Source organism: Caenorhabditis briggsae (genome assembly GCF_000004555.2).
Source record: "Caenorhabditis briggsae complete genome, chrII, whole genome shotgun sequence".
Lineage (NCBI taxonomy): Eukaryota > Metazoa > Nematoda > Chromadorea > Rhabditida > Rhabditidae > Caenorhabditis > Caenorhabditis briggsae.
Window position 1 is genome coordinate 241,428 of NC_013486.2, and position 18,326 is coordinate 259,753.

Sequence of the window (18,326 nt, forward strand, 5' to 3'; positions counted from 1 at the left end):
TCTTGCCGATCCTTCTTTACAGTACCAACAACGCTTTTTCCTTCATCGTTCTCCTTTTCTTTTTCCTTCTCCTTCTCCTTATCTTTTTCATCTGACAGCTCCTTAGTTTTTTCCTTTTCAGCGTATTTCTTCTCTTCCTACTTATCTTCTTCCTTCTCCTTAACCTCTTCCTTAACCTTCTTTTTCTTCGGTTTCTCCTTCTTCTCAACCACCATCACCACCTCTTCCTCCTCCTCCGTTTTCGTCTTCTCCTTCGACCTTTCCTTCTTATCCTCCTTTTTCTTCTCTTTTTTTTCCTTTTTTTCCTCCTCATCACCACCTTCTGTCTTTGTCTTCTCCTTCTTGTCGTCGTCTCCTTCATCGACCTCCTTCTTTTTCTTTTGCTTCAGAAGCTCTTCACGCCGCTTCAGATCCGCATCTAGCTTCTCCAGTTCATCTTGAACTTGATTCTTACTATCCTCAGCGGCTTTTCTCTTCCGTTCCGCTTTTTCCTTTTTGTCATAGGCTGGCTGAAAAGATAGTAAGATGAGAAATGAAAAATCGTTAAGCTTACTCCAAGATCAAATCCTTTTGTTTCATCGTAACCCCCTTTTTTGATCTCTCTTCCAGAGTCCGTTTTTCCAAACGGACTTTCCGTCATGTTCGTATAAATCGGAAAATTTTGTGTTTTTTTCCGGACGCAACGGACGACACGTGGGTTGCAGTTGGAAACCTATATTGAGGTTTATTAAAAATGAGGAAAAAGTTCACGTTTTAATTATCGGTTTATTTTAATTAAATTTTGAAATTCGTCAATAAGGAAACCACCAATAAGGAGATCAAATATTTAGTTGAAATGCTGGAACCATACAAAGGGGTTTGACAGAGCTGAAAATCATAGAAAATCATTTCACTGTAGCAGTAATCCACTCACCGTCTGAAAATCTGGAAGCGGCTTAAACTTCTTTGCAGCTCTTCCAAAATCTTCCAGCGCGCAAAATTTTGTACCATTACATCCTTTTACTCTTTCGGTGACATCCGAAAAATCAACTCGAGAGTTGTCTCGATACAAGAATTTTACGAAAAAATCAGTATTGTTGGAAGTGTTACTGTAGAGTTCAATCGTCAGTGATGCAGATGTATCCGGCCATCCGTCTAGGGTTTTTACAGAATCTTGGATTCCAAGGGGGACAAGAACAGCGTAGATTACAAGGTCGTGCTGGAAAAAAAAGAGAATTTCGTTGAAGAAATACAGTTTTTGAAATATCACTTACAGATGAGTACCCATAAAACTTCACAGGCTTCAAAAAACTCGTGCAGTTATCCAAGTTCCTTATACAATTTGCCTTTTCTCGAGCTCTCTCATAAAGTTCATTCAACAGAGAACCTCCCTGTATGACACTTGTTTCATGAGCAATATCCACTCCATTCAGAATTGCTGGTTCCTCAAAATATCCTTCCATCAGTTGCTTGTATGGTTTAAATGTTGTTTGAGATTCTTGGTACAGCGCCTCGTTATAAAATGGGAGGTCTCTATAAAGTGTATCGTTGAACCAATTTCTCTGACACCTCCATGCATCGGTATAGCTACTGAATAGCTGAGGGACCTTGGTGATATTGAATAACGCTGCTACTTTTCTGTTCATTGTGATCATTTTTGCGTTGGCAGACTGCACTTCTGGAAGCTCCGCCCACTTCTCTTGTAGCTCTACAAACCGAGCACATTTGCATTGTTGAGTTGCTGCCTGAAAAAATAAAAGTATGAGGACTATTTCTAGACGTTACTTTTACTAACACAGAGCTCCGGTCCATCCACATGTACTGGAACAAAAGTGAACCCTTGTTGCCAGTCAACACTATTTGGGTAGTCCACTCCTAAAGAAGGAAACGTTTCGGTGAGGAGATAAATATGCCATACCTTGAATATTCCAAGCACCCGGAGGAAACATTCCATACAAAAGAGACATTGCTGATATAATAGTTCTATTAACATTAGTAGAACGGATGTAAATTTCTTTCGCCGCATATCGATGACTCAAGAGCTCTTCATTTTCCACATACATTTGTCTGAAAACAGTCCCAAGTTTGTTCATTTGAGACATTCCAAGAGGTGTAAGCTCTCCTAATCCTCCACCTCCAAAAGTCCAATTGGCTTCATAAATTGGGTGGAGATCTTCAAGAGCCGCTCTGTCGCCATGTCGCCACAGCTTAAAATTGAATATGAGAAGTACAGTATCCTCTAGAACTTACAGTCTGCACGAATTCCAACTTATAATCCTCCTGAGAATAGACGAAGAATATAAAAAAGCCAAAGAAAACTGCCAGAAAACGCAACATACTTTTTTTTCTCAATGATAAAGATGTCTGAAAATTTTTCATTCAATGACAATGATCAAGAAACAAAAAAGTGATAAAAAAGGGTTATCAGCTAGAAGCGTAAAACGATAAAGTCGGAAAATAATCAACTTATTTTAGACTAAAGGATTGTTTGACATTTATGGTTTTCTTGAAATGTTAAAAACTCTGAAACATTTTTATATAGGGGAAAAAGTATCCAATTAGGCTCTATTCATGTTCATTTTTGCTAAAATCCACGTAGAAGGGATCTATAGAAAGCTCGAGTCGCCTCGAATCCAAAAGACCACCCAAAAACATTTTGAATAAAACAATTGAAATAAAGATGTTACCAGTAGACTTAAAACTGAAAGTAAAACTTAACAAAATGAGTCTGTATTTGTTTTTCTTCTTGTCTTTTCTAATCTTATTTTAAACAAAAATCAGTTACTGTTATTAAAGACAGAACACACAAAAAATGTTCAAAAAGGAACACAAAATTGACCTGTATTCTCTAAAATTTTTATTTAAAAAAAAACATACAAACATAAAAAAAACAGTTCAACGGGAAAGTGTACATATAATCCAACTAGTCAGGTGAAAAGGGAAAATAACAGGGATGAATTTGTATGTGGCCTTCCATTTATACCACTTCCAGCAAGTTATTGTCTTTGAAATTCTGATTTTCTTCATAGTTTTCAATAAAATTCTGATATTGCATAGTTTGTTTGTATCTTTTTTCTCGGACAAAACAAAAAGGTACAGGCTAGAAGTGTTCAGGCACAAATCATGTAAAGACTAGAAACCTCTTCAATTTGAGCTCAATTATCTCGAATCTTTGAAAGATATCAATAATTTGTTACTGAAGAAATATTGGTGATATTATGATAAATAATTTATCAGTTGACCACTGTTTGATATTTATCACAGAAACCAAGACAATTTGGCTAAAGGTTGAATTTGAAAAAATCTGTAAATGCAAAATTTTCAGTTTAGGTATGTTTTACACCCTCTGAATTTTTCAAAGTAATCGGAAAGCTCCAGACTACGGAAAATGGTCCCAGTGAAAAACTGAAAAATTAGTTTTTCAGAAATATTCTGAAAAATAACAGGTATTGAAATAGTGTACTGATTAGCAATTAGAGAAAGAACCAAGTTTCTAGCTACTCTAGGAGCCGAAATACTACCATTTGAAGTCTTTGGAGAGACGCAGACAACGAGACACTCTAACTGTCTGCGTCTCCTCGAAACTTAAAATTACTGTATCTCCGGTTCTAGATGTCCTAGAGACTTGATTTTAGGACCAAAATAAAACAGAACATTTGTAAAATCAGAAATCATTTTTTATCATTCATTGAAACTGAAAAGTACAAAACAAAGCAATAATCAACAAGATACGATAATTGAATAAACAACTGGAACCAAATAATGGAGTTTGGCAAAGCTGAAAATACAAAATTTTCTTCCAATTACAGTAACCCACTCACCGTTTGATAATCTGGCAATGGCTTGATCTTCTCAGCAGTTCTCCCAAAATCTTCCAGCGCACAAAATTTTGCCCCATTACATCCTGCTACGTTTTCAGTGACATCCGAAAATTCAGCAAGAGAATTGTCTCTATACAAGAATTTGACGAAAAATTCGGTTTTATTCGATGGGTTACTGTAAATTTCCAAAGTTAGCGATCCAGCAGTATCTGGCCATCCATCAAGGGTATGAACTTGATCATGGAGTCCGAGAGGAACAAGAATCGCAAATAGTACAATGTCGTGCTGGGAAAAAGTTTTAGTTGAACGAAATTTCTAGAAACATAAGAGAAAAAGAGTTACCGATGAGTATCCAAAAAACTTTAGTGGCTTCAAAAAGCTAGTGCAGTTTTCTGAGTTCCTTAAACATCCCGCTTTATCCCGAGCCCTTTGATATAGCTCATTGAGCAAAGGTCCAGCCTGTATGACGCTTGCCTCATGAGCAATATCTACTCCATTAACAATAGCTGGGCTAGCTAAACTATTAAACTTTAATTTAGTTTAACTTATGAAACATACTAAAATACCCATCTACTAACTGCTTGAAAGCTTTGAAAGTAGTCTGAGATTCTTGATACAGCGACTCGTTATAAAATGGCAGTTCTTTATAAAGAGTATCATTGAACCACATTCTTTGCGCCTTCCATGCATCGGAGTAAATATTAAAGTTGTCTTGGTCCTTGGTTATATTGAACAAGGCCGCTACTTTTCTGTTCAGAGCAACCATCTGGAACGATTCTGGGACTTAAATATGGGTATAGGCATATTTGCCACAAACCTTAACACTTTTAGTTTGCACTTCTGGAATTTTGGGCCATTGATTTCGTATTTCATTAAAACGGGAGCAACCGCATTGCTGTTCAGCCTGGAGGAATTAATACATAGATAATACCGTAAAGCCTGTGATAGAAGGGCCCCTAACCTTTAACATTGAGCCATTTTATCTCGGTTCCTCTTAAAGATTTTAAAAATTTGCCAACTGATAAACCTTTTATCATAATACCATAAACATTTTTTTTTCAGTTGACACATGTTTGGTATCTGTTATAAAGCTGAGTTAAATGACGTCAAGCTTGACGATGTGGGACCATTCTTTTGCAGGTTTTACGATATGGCCACATCCTCAAACGCCCTGAGACTCACACAAATTTCAGATGTATCCACATGCACTGGAACGAATGTAAATCCTTGTTGCCAATCTACTTCATTCGGGTAGTCAACTCCTATGAACCAAGAGGAAATTTTGTTTTAACAGTTGAAAGAAATACCTTGAATATTCCAATTTCCAGGTGGAAACATTCCATAAAGTAGAGATAATGCTGATATTATAGTTCGACTCATATCAGTAGATTGTATGTAAATCTGGGGATTTTATTGAAAAGTTTAAACTTTTTCCGTCCTCCTCACCTCTTTCGCCACATATTTTGCACTCAAAAATTCCTTGTCTCCCACATAAATGTTCCTGAAAAGCTTCCCCAAATTCTTCATTTGTGACATCCCAAGAGGTGTCAATTCACCAAATCCACCTCCTCCAAACGTCCAATTGGCTTCGAAAATTGGGAAAAGATCACCGCGAGCCGCTCTATCACCATGTCGCCAAACCTATACCTCTCACATATGACACGTGGCAGTTCTCAGATTCACTTACAGTTTGAACGAACTCAAGAGTATAATTGCTAGAAGTTTGGGGATAGACACAGACAATGGAAAGAGTGAAAATCAAAAGAATTCGCAACATTTTGATACCGGCTGACTGAGAATTGAATGAGAGCAATCCGAGTTATCAGTTAGGAGTGTCTCGTAAAACCCAACAATAAAAATGCTCATTTTTAGAAAAAAGAAGAAGAGCTCAAACGAGAGACAAAAGAGAAAAATATTCGAATTTTCATGTATACAATAAATTTTTATGTTCTTATTTTCTCTGGTAATCGGTTTCCAACCAGATTCGGGAAAATTCCGGAGCAGAAATGGCTAGACCTGGTTAGAAAATTGTCCGAATCAGGTTGGAAAATTAGCTTTCTCGTTCGGATCTGGTCACAAAATCACCAGATCTGGTCGGAAAATCGCCAGATCTGGTCGGAAAATAAAAACTTTCCGAATCTGGTTGGAATTTTACTCGAATCTGGTTGGAAAATGTGCGTTCCCGAATCTGGTTGGAAAATTGCCCGAAACTGGTTAGAAACCGATTACCAGAGTTTTCGGAAAACAAAATCACAAAATTATTTTAATTACAGGAAAAGATCATTCAGAAACTCGTCGATCTCATCATCCACTGTTTTCTCCGTTTCTGCAGGCGCCGGACCTTCCCAAATGTCGGTCGAAGCCGATAGTGTTGAAGCAGCCGAGGTGGAAGGTTGATCTGAAAAAATGGTTGTTAATGATTTTTTTTTAATTTGTTATTCTCAGTTTTGACATTTATTCAAACAAACAACTTGGAGATTTTCATTTGATAGATCAAATAATTGTTACCTTTATCCTGCTTCTCAATTTTCATCTCACTCGTCCCCACGCCTTCGTCTTCATCTGAATCCTCTCTCCTTCGCTGCTTGTCCCATTTCCTCACGGCTCGTTTCTTCTGCTTGATTTGTCGTTTTTTAGATCCATAATTCAGCTTATTCGAACAATTTGGACAAAGCGTAACTTTAACAAGTGTGTTTTTGGACCGTCCGTCTTCTTTGTAAGCGAAATTAACCTAAATCTTCACAAAATTTTTCTGGTTTTAAGGCTTGTTAAATAATTACCTCCCACGTAGCCATTTGAGAATTCTCGGAACATTTTCTAGCTCCACACCACCAGTGCCCTTTTCCCTCTTTCACCTCGTTTTCTGTCCGCCATCGCAATCCGAACCTGTTGGTTTTATACATTGACAAGTCAATTATAGCAAATTCTGAAAAGAAATATTTTATTGGCGAATCCCAGAGAACTAAAAAACCTCTGTACAGTTTCTCATAATATTTCTTAGCCATTCTCTTTTCCCAACTTTCCGGCTCTTTTCCTTCATCTTCCTCGTTCCACACAAACTTGTGATGCTTTTTGAGCACATCCAGATCTGTTGTTTCGCCTTCCACTTTTCTATTCAGCAACTTTGTGGCTCCCGGATATGAGAGATAATAAAGATTGATAATTTCTTTGTGTCTTTCATAGGCATTCATTGACATCATTTTCGCCATTTTTCTGTGCATTCTCCCATGTTCTTCCTGGAAATCTGCGCGGCCATCGGTTCTTTTTTTTTTCATGAGATCGTCAGGTCGCACTTTTTCCATAAAATCTCCTTTCCGTTTCTTTTGAGCTATTCTATCATCGGGCAAGTCGCCAAAATCTGATTGCAAATCGTCGAGTCCATTGTATGGGTTTCGAACTTGTTTTGAGTCCATTTTCTAAAAAAATCGATAATATTGCATCAATTTTTTGATGAAGTTTTATTCTAAGTTGAATATATACAACTTTATTTGATTTTCAGCGAGTAAATCATCTATAAATCCTTATTTGAAAGTTTTCAGACGACCAAATATTTTTTTCAAAAAAGCTCTAGACACAGTCGAAACGAGTGTTACCGTACTGCTGCGCCTTTAAACCAGTTGCCACGCAGCGGGGCGGCTCTTCATACTGTTTTTGTGGATTTTTCAGTCTATTCGGTAATTAGTCAACCGAATTTTCGGATTTTGACCTTTTTTCCTTTGTTTTCGGGTCGAATAACCCAGATTTTCATTGCTTTTGACCTTGAAAGTTTGCTGAAGACAATTTATCCCATCCTTACATCGCATGTTCTGTGTTCTTTTTCCCACCTAATGTGAAGATTCCTTTGAAAAACTTTTTTGCATTTTAAAATTTAATCTCGAAAAAAATTTTTTTTTTCACCTAGTTATCTGAATTTCATAAGAGATTTGGCTTCTAGAAAACAAGTGTTTTAAATCTGCTCTCTTCTTCGACCTATTCCCTAAGTGCCATATTGCACTCGTCATCCCATGTTCTTTCTATAAAGCCATTTTCCATTTCGTCAACCCACGTCATTGGAAATACGAGCCCTTTTCTCTCTCATTTGCTTCACTGAAAACCCATATATTCCCTTGCAGTTTTTGCAGTTTCCTCCCCGCCCCCTCCTCTCAACCCGCACAATTTTATTATTTCGCTCACCGCCCGAAAATGCAACAAAACTTTCTCAATTCTAATTTTTCACCTTCAGGATTCTTCCCCCCGCGTTCTTATCAGTGGTTGTGGCATTACATGATACCTATGATTCTATTGATGTCCTTCAAGTACCCGTCAAATAGTCTTATGAAGTGCGAGTCCTCAATTACGTGTACCTATCATTCATCATTTCCCTGTGTGATCTGTATCTCCTAGAAAGAGTGCTAGGTGAGGTTAGCGGCACTTGATTTTTATCTGTGTCGTCCTAGTTGTTGTGAGAGTTGAAAAGAAGATATATCTCTGATGAGTGCCCCTGACCTATTCAGATCTTGCTTGCTAATTAATTCTCTTTTACCGAGATGAAAGATGAGTTACGGTTTTTCTGTAGCTCATTATACAGTATTAGGTTATATAGTTTTCGGATCGTGGTGTTAATTATTCTATAAAGAAATCTATCGTAGTCCTTCTGAACAAAAATCCAATACATAGACGAAAAAAAAAACAAATTAAACTTTGTTTATATCATCCGTCAGCTCTTCGCTGTCTACTACTTCTCCAATTCCGACATAAGCGGGGGCACACTAAATTTTTGTTGTCTTTCCTATTCCCACCCGCTTCTAAATGAACAAGACCAAATCCATGTGTCGAATTCTAGAATGACGGCCTTTTTTCTGTTGTTTGTTGGACACTGGCTAGCAGTTTTTCATCAGTTTCCCCGTTGTTCCGTTTTCTTCCACTTCTCCTTTTCTTTTTTTTCGTTTTTATTCCCGAAAGAAACAGCACCGAGAACAGAGAGAAGAAGAGCGGCCCTCTCTTCTCCCGAAGAGACCAGCACCGCCACGTCGTTCGTTCACTCTCTCTTCTCAAGAGACGCAGGGAGGACAGTGTTCTCCATTCCAACGGGGCAGTAGGGAATGGCCAAACTGTCCCCCTTCTTTACTGTGTAGTTATTCTTGGTGTGTATGTGGTTGTGAGTATGTGCGGGCCTAGTCGTATTACGAATCGACCCTGACCTGTAGTACCGAAGAAAGTGAGATATACACGTATGCATCCCCACCCTCTATTATTCATCTCCCAAAGTTACGACTCTCGAATATATGTCTCTATTTCTTGTTTTGTGCTAAATTTAACTTCTACTTTGAAAACTTCAATTTTTAATAATTCACGCAAGAGAGAGAGAGAGAGAAGCCAATCACGACCATTCAAGAAGATCCTTGACCTGGTTTTGAGGAATCGCATGATCTTTCTGACTAGTTTCTTTCTATGTTCTAGGCCTAGTTCCCGATTGCGCTAGTTTTTTTTGCTGCGGGAAATTCGCGAAATCTTGTTTAACAGTGACAAACGGATCTTTTCTCGACCTTTCTATCTTCATCTTCATTCAGTTCCTTATCAAATTCGTTATAGTAAGAAACCACAGAACTGCTTTTCATTGCTCCCACAGTAAAAAAAAGATAGACTGCAGACGTTTCCCATAAGACAACTGAAGATTCGGTCTCTGGGTAGATTAGATAATGGAGAGACAATAACGTCCACCCCGTCCGTCATTCACTCAACCAACAGTTGCATGCACTATTCTGTCTCGACATTCTTTTGGTTTTTTTGGTTATCGTCGTCGTAATATGTATTCATTTTATATTTCTCGTTCCGTCTTTACTCCTCATCGCCTGCTCTCGTACTGTACTTCTCTTTTCTATCGCATATGACTTTAAGCAAACAATCCTCACTTTTTGTAGGTATTGTTTGATTCGAACGGACTAGAGCCCGCTTCGGTCAACATAACAGGTCACCTCAACAGACTCCCCCGAACGGATTAATTGTCTCGCGCACGGACCCCCGGATACGGATAAGCCAACCCTTCTGATACGAATCATGGACAACGGACATATTGGTAAGAAAGTTTCTCAAATTTGGGCGTTCTCTCAGCAAACATCTTTTTCAGAAGAAACTAACATTGTTGAAATCGATCCAGCCACTGGCGGAGCTACTTTGAGCTTCAGCTATGCATCGGATTTCCCAACCCTCCCGGAAACAGCTCCAGCCGCCGCTCCAACCGCCAAACAAACCAACGTCTGGTCTCGCCCAGCACTCTCCAAGACTGACGTGATCATCACTTTCCACTTGGCCTCTGATGAGCGTTCCAACAAGGTGAAGAGCTTCGGAAACACCTCGGAGGAATCAAAGAAAGCCCAATTGATCGCTAGCGCTACCAGTGAGTTTTGAGAGAACTCGCGACAGTCATTAAAAGTGAATTTCAGAGACCAGAATCGAGCTTAGCGAATCAAAAGACGGAGAGCTCACCGTCGTCGTTAAGGGAGAACGCGCCAAGGTTGAGGATGCTCGCGCTCGCATCATTCGCGATCTCCAAACCCAGGCATCTCGCGATGTCGACATTCCAAAAGAGCATCACGGACGTCTCATCGGGAAGGAAGGAGCCCTTCTCCGCAACTTGGAAGCTGAGACCAACTGCCGAATCCAGATCCCAAAACGCGATGATCCAAGCTCTAAGATCACCATCACTGGACCACGTGAAGGAATTATGCGTGCCGCCAAGCACATCTTGGATGTATCGGAGCATGAATCCAAGCTCGCCACCGAGCACATCGTCTGTCCAAAGAACCTGGTCCCATTCGTTCGTGGACCACACAATGAGATCTACGATCGTCTCACCGCTACAGGAGTCAAGGTGAACATCCCACCACCAACCGCCACTAACGAGGTGATTTCTGTCACCGGAGAGAAGGAAGGAGTCTTGCGCGCCGCTGCCGAAATCCGCAAAATCGTTGAGTCGAAGAAGAATGTTACAAGCATTCAAGTTCAAGTTGCTCGCACTCAACACAGATATATCATCGGACAAGCTCGCAGTGGAATCCATGAGATTCTTGCCAAGACCGGAGTCGTCGTTGAGGTTCCATCCGAGGAATCTAAATCCGATCAAGTTACCCTTATCGGAGATGCCAACGATTTGGCCAAGGCTCTGACCCTCGTCATTGAGCGCGCATCATCTGTTGTCACTCAGTCCATCGCATGCCCTCAATGGCTTCACAAACATTTGATTGGACCAAAGGGAGCCACTCTTGCCACCCTCGTTCCAAACCGCAATAACGTCCAAATCGAGTTCGACAACAGCAACCACATCTTCCTCGAGGGATCTCCAGAAGAAGTTAAGGCTGCTTTCGAGCCACTCAACAAGGAGGTCGCTCGTCTCCAGATGGAGCTTGCTATTGAGAAGGTTAAAGTTCACCCCAGCCTTCATCGCCACGTCATTGGACGCGGTGGATCACTCATCTCGAAGATCAAGGAACAAGCGGGAGTTCAAATCACCATTCCAAGTGAGGAGACCAACTCCGACGAGATCGTTGTTGAAGGAAAGAAGGACGGAGTCAAGAAAGCTGTTGCTGAGATTCGTTCGATTGTTACCAAGATTGAGAATGAGAAGTCTCGCGATATTATCATTCCACAAAGACTCCACAAGCTCATCATCGGAACCAAGGGATCCGGAGTTCAAGTCATCCGCGACTCTCATCCAAATGTGTCGATTATGTTCCCAGATGCCAAATCCAAATCCGATGTTGTCAACATCCGTGGAGACAAAGCTGAAGTTGACGCTGTCTTCAAGAAGCTTACAGTTCTCTCCAAAGAATTTGTAAGTTAAAAAGTCGTTTTCAAAACTAACAATATACTTTCAGGCCGAGAACAACTATCAGCAGACTGTGGCTATTTTCAAGGAGTTCTTGAAGCACATCGTCGGAAAGGGAGGAGCCACCATCCGCAAACTCCGTGACGAAACCGAGACCCGTATTGACCTCCCAGAGAGTGGATCCGATGATGGCAAAATCACCGTCACCGGAAAGCAAGCCAATGTTGAAAAGGCTGTTGCTCAACTCAACAAGATCCAAGAAGAGCTCGCCAATGTTGCCGAAGAGAGTATTGACATTCCACAGAAGGTTCAAAACCGCTTCTTCGGAAATGGACGTCGTTTGATCTCGGACATCGAAGAGGAATGCGGAGGAGTTCACATCCGATTCCCATCAGAGAAGAGCGAGTCCACAAAGGTTACTATCCGTGGACCAGCTGGAGACGTCACGAAGGCTGTTGGTCTCATTTCTGCTCTCGCTAAGGATAAGGAAGAGAACTATGTCGAGGATACCGTTAAGGCTAAGGCTGAGTTCCACCGTTTCTTGATCGGAAAGGGAGGATCTAAGATCGCCAAGCTTCGTGACACCCTCAACGTGCGTATCATGTTCCCAAATGAGGGAGATGCTGAGAAGGAGACGATCCACTTGCTCGGAAAGAAGGATGACGTGCCAAAGGCTAAGGCCGCTCTTGAAGAGGCTATCAAGCATCTTTCCGAGACTGTTGACATCAAGATCACCGTCGATCCAAAGTACTACAAGAACTTCTTGGCTCGTGGAGCTGCTTTGATCAAGGAGATTCAAGATCAAAACGGAGGTGTTGTCATCTCATTCCCAAAGAATGGATCTGACAGCAATGAAGTTTCGATCCGTGGATCCAAGCAATGTGTGGAAGCCGCTAGAGCTCGCATCGAAGATACCGTTGAAGACTACGAAAAGCAGATCACCGACACCGTTTCCATCCCAGCTCAGTTCCACCGTGGACTTCTTGCTGGACGTGGAGCGAAGATTCACGAACTCCAATCGAAGTACAACGTTTCCGTCAGATTCCCGAATAACCGTGATGAAGGAGCTGAATCATCCGATGAAGTCATCATCTCCGGACGTGACACCAAGGTTGAGGAGGCTAAAGAAGCTCTTCTTGCTTTAGTCCCAATCTCGAAGGTCATTCAACTGCCAGTTGATATGCATCGTTCGATTATTGGACGTGGAGGAGAGACTGTAAGTTTGCTGAAAATTCTAATAAAAATTATTATTTTCTATGATTATAGGTCCGCAAGCTCATGCAAGACTACGACGTCAACATTTCCATTCCAAAGGACAACTCCAGCGAGGACATCACTGTCACCGGACAAGTTGATAATGTCGAACAAGCCCTCGAAGCTCTCCGTGGAAAGCTTGCTGAGTACGAGGCTCAAGCAGAGGACCGTAAGCTCAAGCAATGGTCGATGACTATCAATGTTCCAACTGACTACCATCAAAAGATCATCGGACAGCGTGGAGCCACCATCACTGCTCTTAAGGAGAAGTATGGTGTTAACATCAATGTCCCACGTGAGGATGGTAACGAGGCTATTACTATCGTTGGATACGAGGAGAAGGCCAAAGAATGTGCTGCTGCTATCGAAGAGATGATCTCGGATCTCAGATCCATGTTCACTCAAGAGATCACTTTGGACTCCAGATATCACCCACGTCTCATTGGAACTCGAGGAAAGAACTTGAAGAAGGTCATGGATGATTACCATGTCGAGATTCGTCTTCCACGTCAAGGAGCCGAAGATCCAAACTTGGTTATCGTCGCTGGAAAGGACGAGAACGACGTGTACGATTGCATCGATCACTTGAGATCTGAAGAGGAAACCTTCTTGCTTGACAACGTCGAGAGAGTAAGTTTTTATGATGATTCCGATCACAACTTATTTCAATCATTTCAGACTCAATACATGTCTCCACGTCAACAGGAGTCTCATAACGCTCGCCCACAATCCGGGCCAGTCACTGTGCAAATGAAGGGAGCCCCATGGCAATTGGACATCGGAAGCTCGGAACAATTCCCAGACATGGGACCTTCGGCGACTACTACTGCTGCTGTCGGTGGAGCTTGGGGATCGTCCCGTCGTTGGTAAACAACGCGAAGATGATTCAGCCAACGTCAATATTCATAGTCTTCTGGAAACCCTCGCCCTTCTTCTCCCCCGAAAATTGTATTTATTAGTGTTTTTTTTTCTTGTTGATATAAATTTCCCTTCCCCTTACTTTACTCTCCTTTCGTTTTTTTTTTCCCTAATATTTATTGCGCCCCGTAGCACTTTACCCGCAAACCCTACCATACAAAAACGGATATTCTAATCAAATGAATGTGCCTTCACTCGAATTCGAACAGTCCAATCCCTCTAGTGATAATTCATATACCCTCGTTCTTGGTTTTTTTCACTCTTTTTCGGGCCTTTTTCCTGTTATCCCAATTTTGTTTTCCACTTCCTTTTCTCGTTATCCCCTTTTTTTTCCAATGTAAAATTTTCTGCCCCTTTCCATATAGTTTTATCTTTTCCTCTCCTTCCCCCAAAACCCATTGCTGCGTACCACCTGACGTTGGTTTTATCATACATATTATACGAATGTTTATTATAATATTTATGTGAATATTATAATAAATTGTTTTGGTGTCAATTAGCTAAGAAATAACATAGAACAATTCAAAACTTTAAGCTAGTAGTTACTTTTATACCTACTAACACTGACTTCATCCTGTAAACGTTCTCTATGTAGGATGGGAGAAATCCCATGTATTCTCTCCATCGGGGCGATTCTAATTGCATTCAAATGTCTTCTGATTCCCTCGTACACCTCGACAGACTTTGAAGTGCATCGGAATTGGATGGCAGTGACCTGGAACCGTCCACTGAAGGCGTGGTACACAGAATCAACATCTGAATGGACTCTCGATTACCCTCCATTTTTCGCTTATTTTGAATGGGCTTTAGCCTACGTGGCACATACAATAGGGTACTGAGAAAGGAAGAATTGCCCTGCAAACGAAAGAAAATTCCAGATTCGATGATTGCTTACAGATTTCAATGACACCTATTATGAGTCCTAGGATTCTAGTTTTTCAAAGACTTTCTGTAATTGCTACGGATATTTTCTATGTGAGTTCTAGAATTTTCTGGAACGCGTTTTTGAAAAAACCGATTTCAGATAGCCATCTGCGCTCTTTACGCCTTCAAATCCCCTCGTCTTGTCGCTGGAATCCCGAAAAAGATGAGAAAAAATGCGCAAGAAGCGTGCTTCATACTTCTAGCCACTCTACAGGCCCTATTGATTTGTGACTCGGTCCATTTTCAGTATAATTCAATGTTAACTGCGTTTTTCATACTTTCCATGTATTTTATCGATTTTGGAATGTTTTTATTGGTTAGTTAGCCAAGCATAGGGCCAAAAAAAATTTTTATATGCCAAAGTGTGTAGAAAAATATGTAGATTCATATAGCATCAAAGAAAATATTTTTCAAGATTTTGAAAAAAAGTTTTCAAAATCTTGAAAAATCGCAAAAATCCCTTCAAAGGGCAATTCCCGAGAACTTCTGGAAGGTTCTTGAATCTGGTGGTACTCGCTAATGAAACTGAGTAGAATAAAACTGTAACATAATAAAACTGGGACATAAAAACTATACTGAACAGACCAGGGCCCGGCTCGTGGGCCAGGCCCTAAAAGTATTTGGCCCAGCCCGGTAACCGCCGCCAAAATTGAAAACTTTGAAAATTAATAGCGTTTTTTCCTGGCATTTTTCGAAAGAAAAATGGTGTTTTTTCTTCGATTTTTTGCAAAATTTTTACTGTAGAAGCCGAATTTCCTTTTATTTTTTTTCCCTGCAAAACACCATCACGTCAAAATGCAGACGCAAAGTTAGCAAAAAAAACTACAAAAGAAAATTAGCTGCTACAGTAATCTACAGTAATCTTCACGATCACTGTTCCAACAAATTTAGACCAAAAATTCGAAAAGGCGAACAAGAATCTCTGAAAATAGCTGAAAAGCCTAAGAATGCCTAAAAATTTTGCAAGAAAATCGAAGAAAAATACATGTTTCTCTTCGAAAAATCGCTGATTTTTTTTGAGTTCTCAGTTTTGGCGGGAATTCAAAAAAAAAACGATTCCAGAACCTTTCAGAAGTTTTCGTTGGTCTTTTGTAGCGATTTTTTTGGAATTTTTTCTTTGTTGCTATATAAATCTACATATTTTACTACACATTTTGATATATTAAAAATATAAAATTCTGGTCAAAATCCGTCTTTAAAATAGATTTTTTTCCAGGCGGCGCTAACCTTCTCAGTCCTTCTCAACTTCAAACACATCTATGTCTATTACGCTCTGGGATATGTCTTCTTCTATCTTGTCAATTATTTTGAGTTCTCTGTAGCCAAGTTTTTGAGAAACTTCTCCAAAGGTACCACTCGTTATTCATTCCAGTCTTTAACCGAATTTCTTTCAGCCATCTCTCTCGCCATATTTCTTCTCCTCCCATTCGCCTTTTCCATCTTCCCGTTCTTCCACGTGGCAGGCGCTGAAGGACTTCAGAACATTGCCACTCGTCTGTTTCCAGTGTCTCGAGGACTCACACACGCCTTCTGGGCACCGAATTTCTGGGCGCTTTACAACTTTGCCGACCTGATTCTTTATCGGGTTTTGAGCAACTTGAACATCGGGAAATTCGAGGCGCCAACTTATACTTCTGGATTGGTACAGGAGTATTCGCATAGCGTTTTGCCAAGTGTGAATCCAATTGGAACACTGTTTCTAGTAGTGATTGCATCAGTTATTGTGCTGACTGGATTGGTGATACGGTGGAGGAAAGGTAAGAATCCCTTCTTTAACTTTGAGCTCATATATCTCATTTCCTGTAAAAGATGTTAAAAAGTTGTCAACTGATAAAGTGTTTATCATAATGTCAAAAATATTTTGCCCATTTATCACTTTTTGATAACTTTTACAAGAATTGAAATAATTGAGCTCTAACTACGTACAACTCTTTCAGATTCCCGCCCAGTGGATTTCTCCCTTTTTGCCGTGTTTTCCGCCCTCTCCTTCTTCTACTTTGGATATCATGTTCACGAAAAAGCCATCATTCTCATCACAGTCCCAATGACGATTTTTGCGATTAAAGTAGGTCAAGCCTACTTTTGCTCAGTCTTATTATTTGTTTCAGGACCCAAAGTATCATAGCCATCTTATCCATCTCTCCTGTGTCGCCTCATTTTCCTTGTTTCCTCTCCTCTTCACTCCATTCGAGGTTCTTCTGAAATATGCTATCTGCGTGGCATATTTCTTTATTCAGCTGACTTTCTTGAAGTGAGTTTTTAGCTAGCTCTCTAGCTCCCGAGCTTCATTTAAACGACGAATTTCAGAAGATACACCCGAATGCCACTTGGTGACCTACTTCCCTGGCGGCATGTAGCAAGTTGGGCGGGGCTAGCGATCGTCGAGATTTACAACACATTTTTGCACAAATGGCTTCTCTCGGATCGTCTTCCTTTCGCACCTCTTATGGTCATCTCAGTTTTAACTTCCATCGAGCTCACATCATTCTTTGGATCTCTGATCTGGACAACATTTGCAGATGGGATTATTGAGATCTCTTGGCAAAAAGCCACGTGTCGTTTACGAGAGCAACTAATTCGGGACATGACCTACTCTGTGCAGACTGTAGAGGATGAGCAAGACGTGCAGATTGTGGCTGGAGTTGATACATCAGCAAGTTCGTCGAACCCTGACATGGTTTATGTATCGGTTAGCTTCTGGAAATACCCTGGTCTTCAACACCTGGCAACTATCTCGGACACACGAATCCTTCGACTACCGTATATTCCACAATACCTTGCCGTTCGGGAGGCAGAGGTGGTGGCAGATTTTGTGAGAACCGTAATAGCAGAAAGGCCAGAGCTACGGCCAGATGTCATTTTGTGTGATGGATTTGGACGATTTCACTCGAGAAGCTGTGGAATGGCATGCCACGTGGGAGCGCTTACAGGGATTCCCAGTATTGGAATCGCCAAGAATCTAGCACTTCATGATGTCTATGAAACAGTAGGAATCGATAAAAAGTCAAAAGTGGATCAGTTTGTGGATAGTTGTAGAGAAGTGAGAAAACCCAAAAATGAATGTGCGCTCTACTGACAATCTTTACAGATCTACAAATCCAACAAGCCCGTGCCTGGATTCATCCCTTTCGATATTGTAGAACCAGTCAAGCTGAATATATTAAGGATGGGCGGGTCTATGGTAACAATCCAAGCATTATCCAAGCTCCTCCTATTTTTTGAATTTCAGAGCGGCGTCTTCGTGTCAGCTGGATATGGGATTGACCTGGATTTGGCTACCACGATCTCGTCAAAATTTCTTCTGAACAACACGACATGTGAGCCCATTCGTGCGGCTGATCTGGAATCGAGAAGGTTGGTCCGAGAGAACTTCGATGGAAATCGTGATAAAATCGAATGACCTAATAACTTGAAATGTATCATAAATTTTACGGGATCTTTTTTGTGTGTGTATACAGTGAAAGAAGTTTGGGACATGTAAATTATTTATTACAACAAAAACAGACTCAACTAGATCAATATATTTTTGCATTTTCTCTAAAATCGGCAACAACCCGTTTACAAAATAATCGAAAAAAAAACACTTTTTTTAAAGTGTTTTTTTTCTGAAAATCTTCTATTATAGG

The 18,326-nt window shown here is 40.6% G+C and overlaps 3 protein-coding genes across 3 annotated transcripts; 2 read left to right on the top strand and 1 right to left on the bottom strand.

Annotated features, from left to right (window-relative positions):
- Positions 1-910: 910 nt before the first annotated feature.
- CBG00997 lies at positions 911-7,213 on the bottom strand (the record flags this gene model as incomplete). The annotated part of the gene is given in 10 exon segments (XM_002629715.1): positions 911-1,198; positions 1,254-1,720; positions 1,771-1,854; positions 1,898-2,186; positions 5,488-5,580; positions 5,583-5,592; positions 6,072-6,198; positions 6,309-6,531; positions 6,581-6,726; positions 6,772-7,213. Coding segments are annotated over 10 exon segments (2,169 nt in total), but the record flags the coding sequence as incomplete, so codon positions are not given.
- A 2,623-nt stretch (positions 7,214-9,836) lies between these two features.
- On the top strand, positions 9,837-13,728 carry CBG00996 (the record flags this gene model as incomplete). Its single annotated transcript, XM_045241658.1, has 4 exons — positions 9,837-10,176; positions 10,223-11,610; positions 11,654-12,820; positions 12,871-13,728. The coding sequence occupies 4 exons, from the start codon at positions 9,837-9,839 to the stop codon at positions 13,726-13,728; spliced, it is 3,753 nt and encodes a 1,250-aa protein (XP_045091689.1).
- Positions 13,729-14,372: 644 nt separating this feature from the next.
- CBG00995 lies at positions 14,373-18,100 on the top strand (the record flags this gene model as incomplete). Its single annotated transcript, XM_045241659.1, has 8 exons — positions 14,373-14,608; positions 14,655-14,775; positions 14,801-15,016; positions 15,905-16,457; positions 16,638-16,765; positions 16,809-16,951; positions 17,008-17,764; positions 17,789-18,100. 8 exons carry the CDS (start codon positions 14,373-14,375, stop codon positions 18,098-18,100), a joined length of 2,466 nt encoding a protein of 821 aa, XP_045091690.1.
- Between the last annotated feature and the right edge of the window lie 226 nt (positions 18,101-18,326).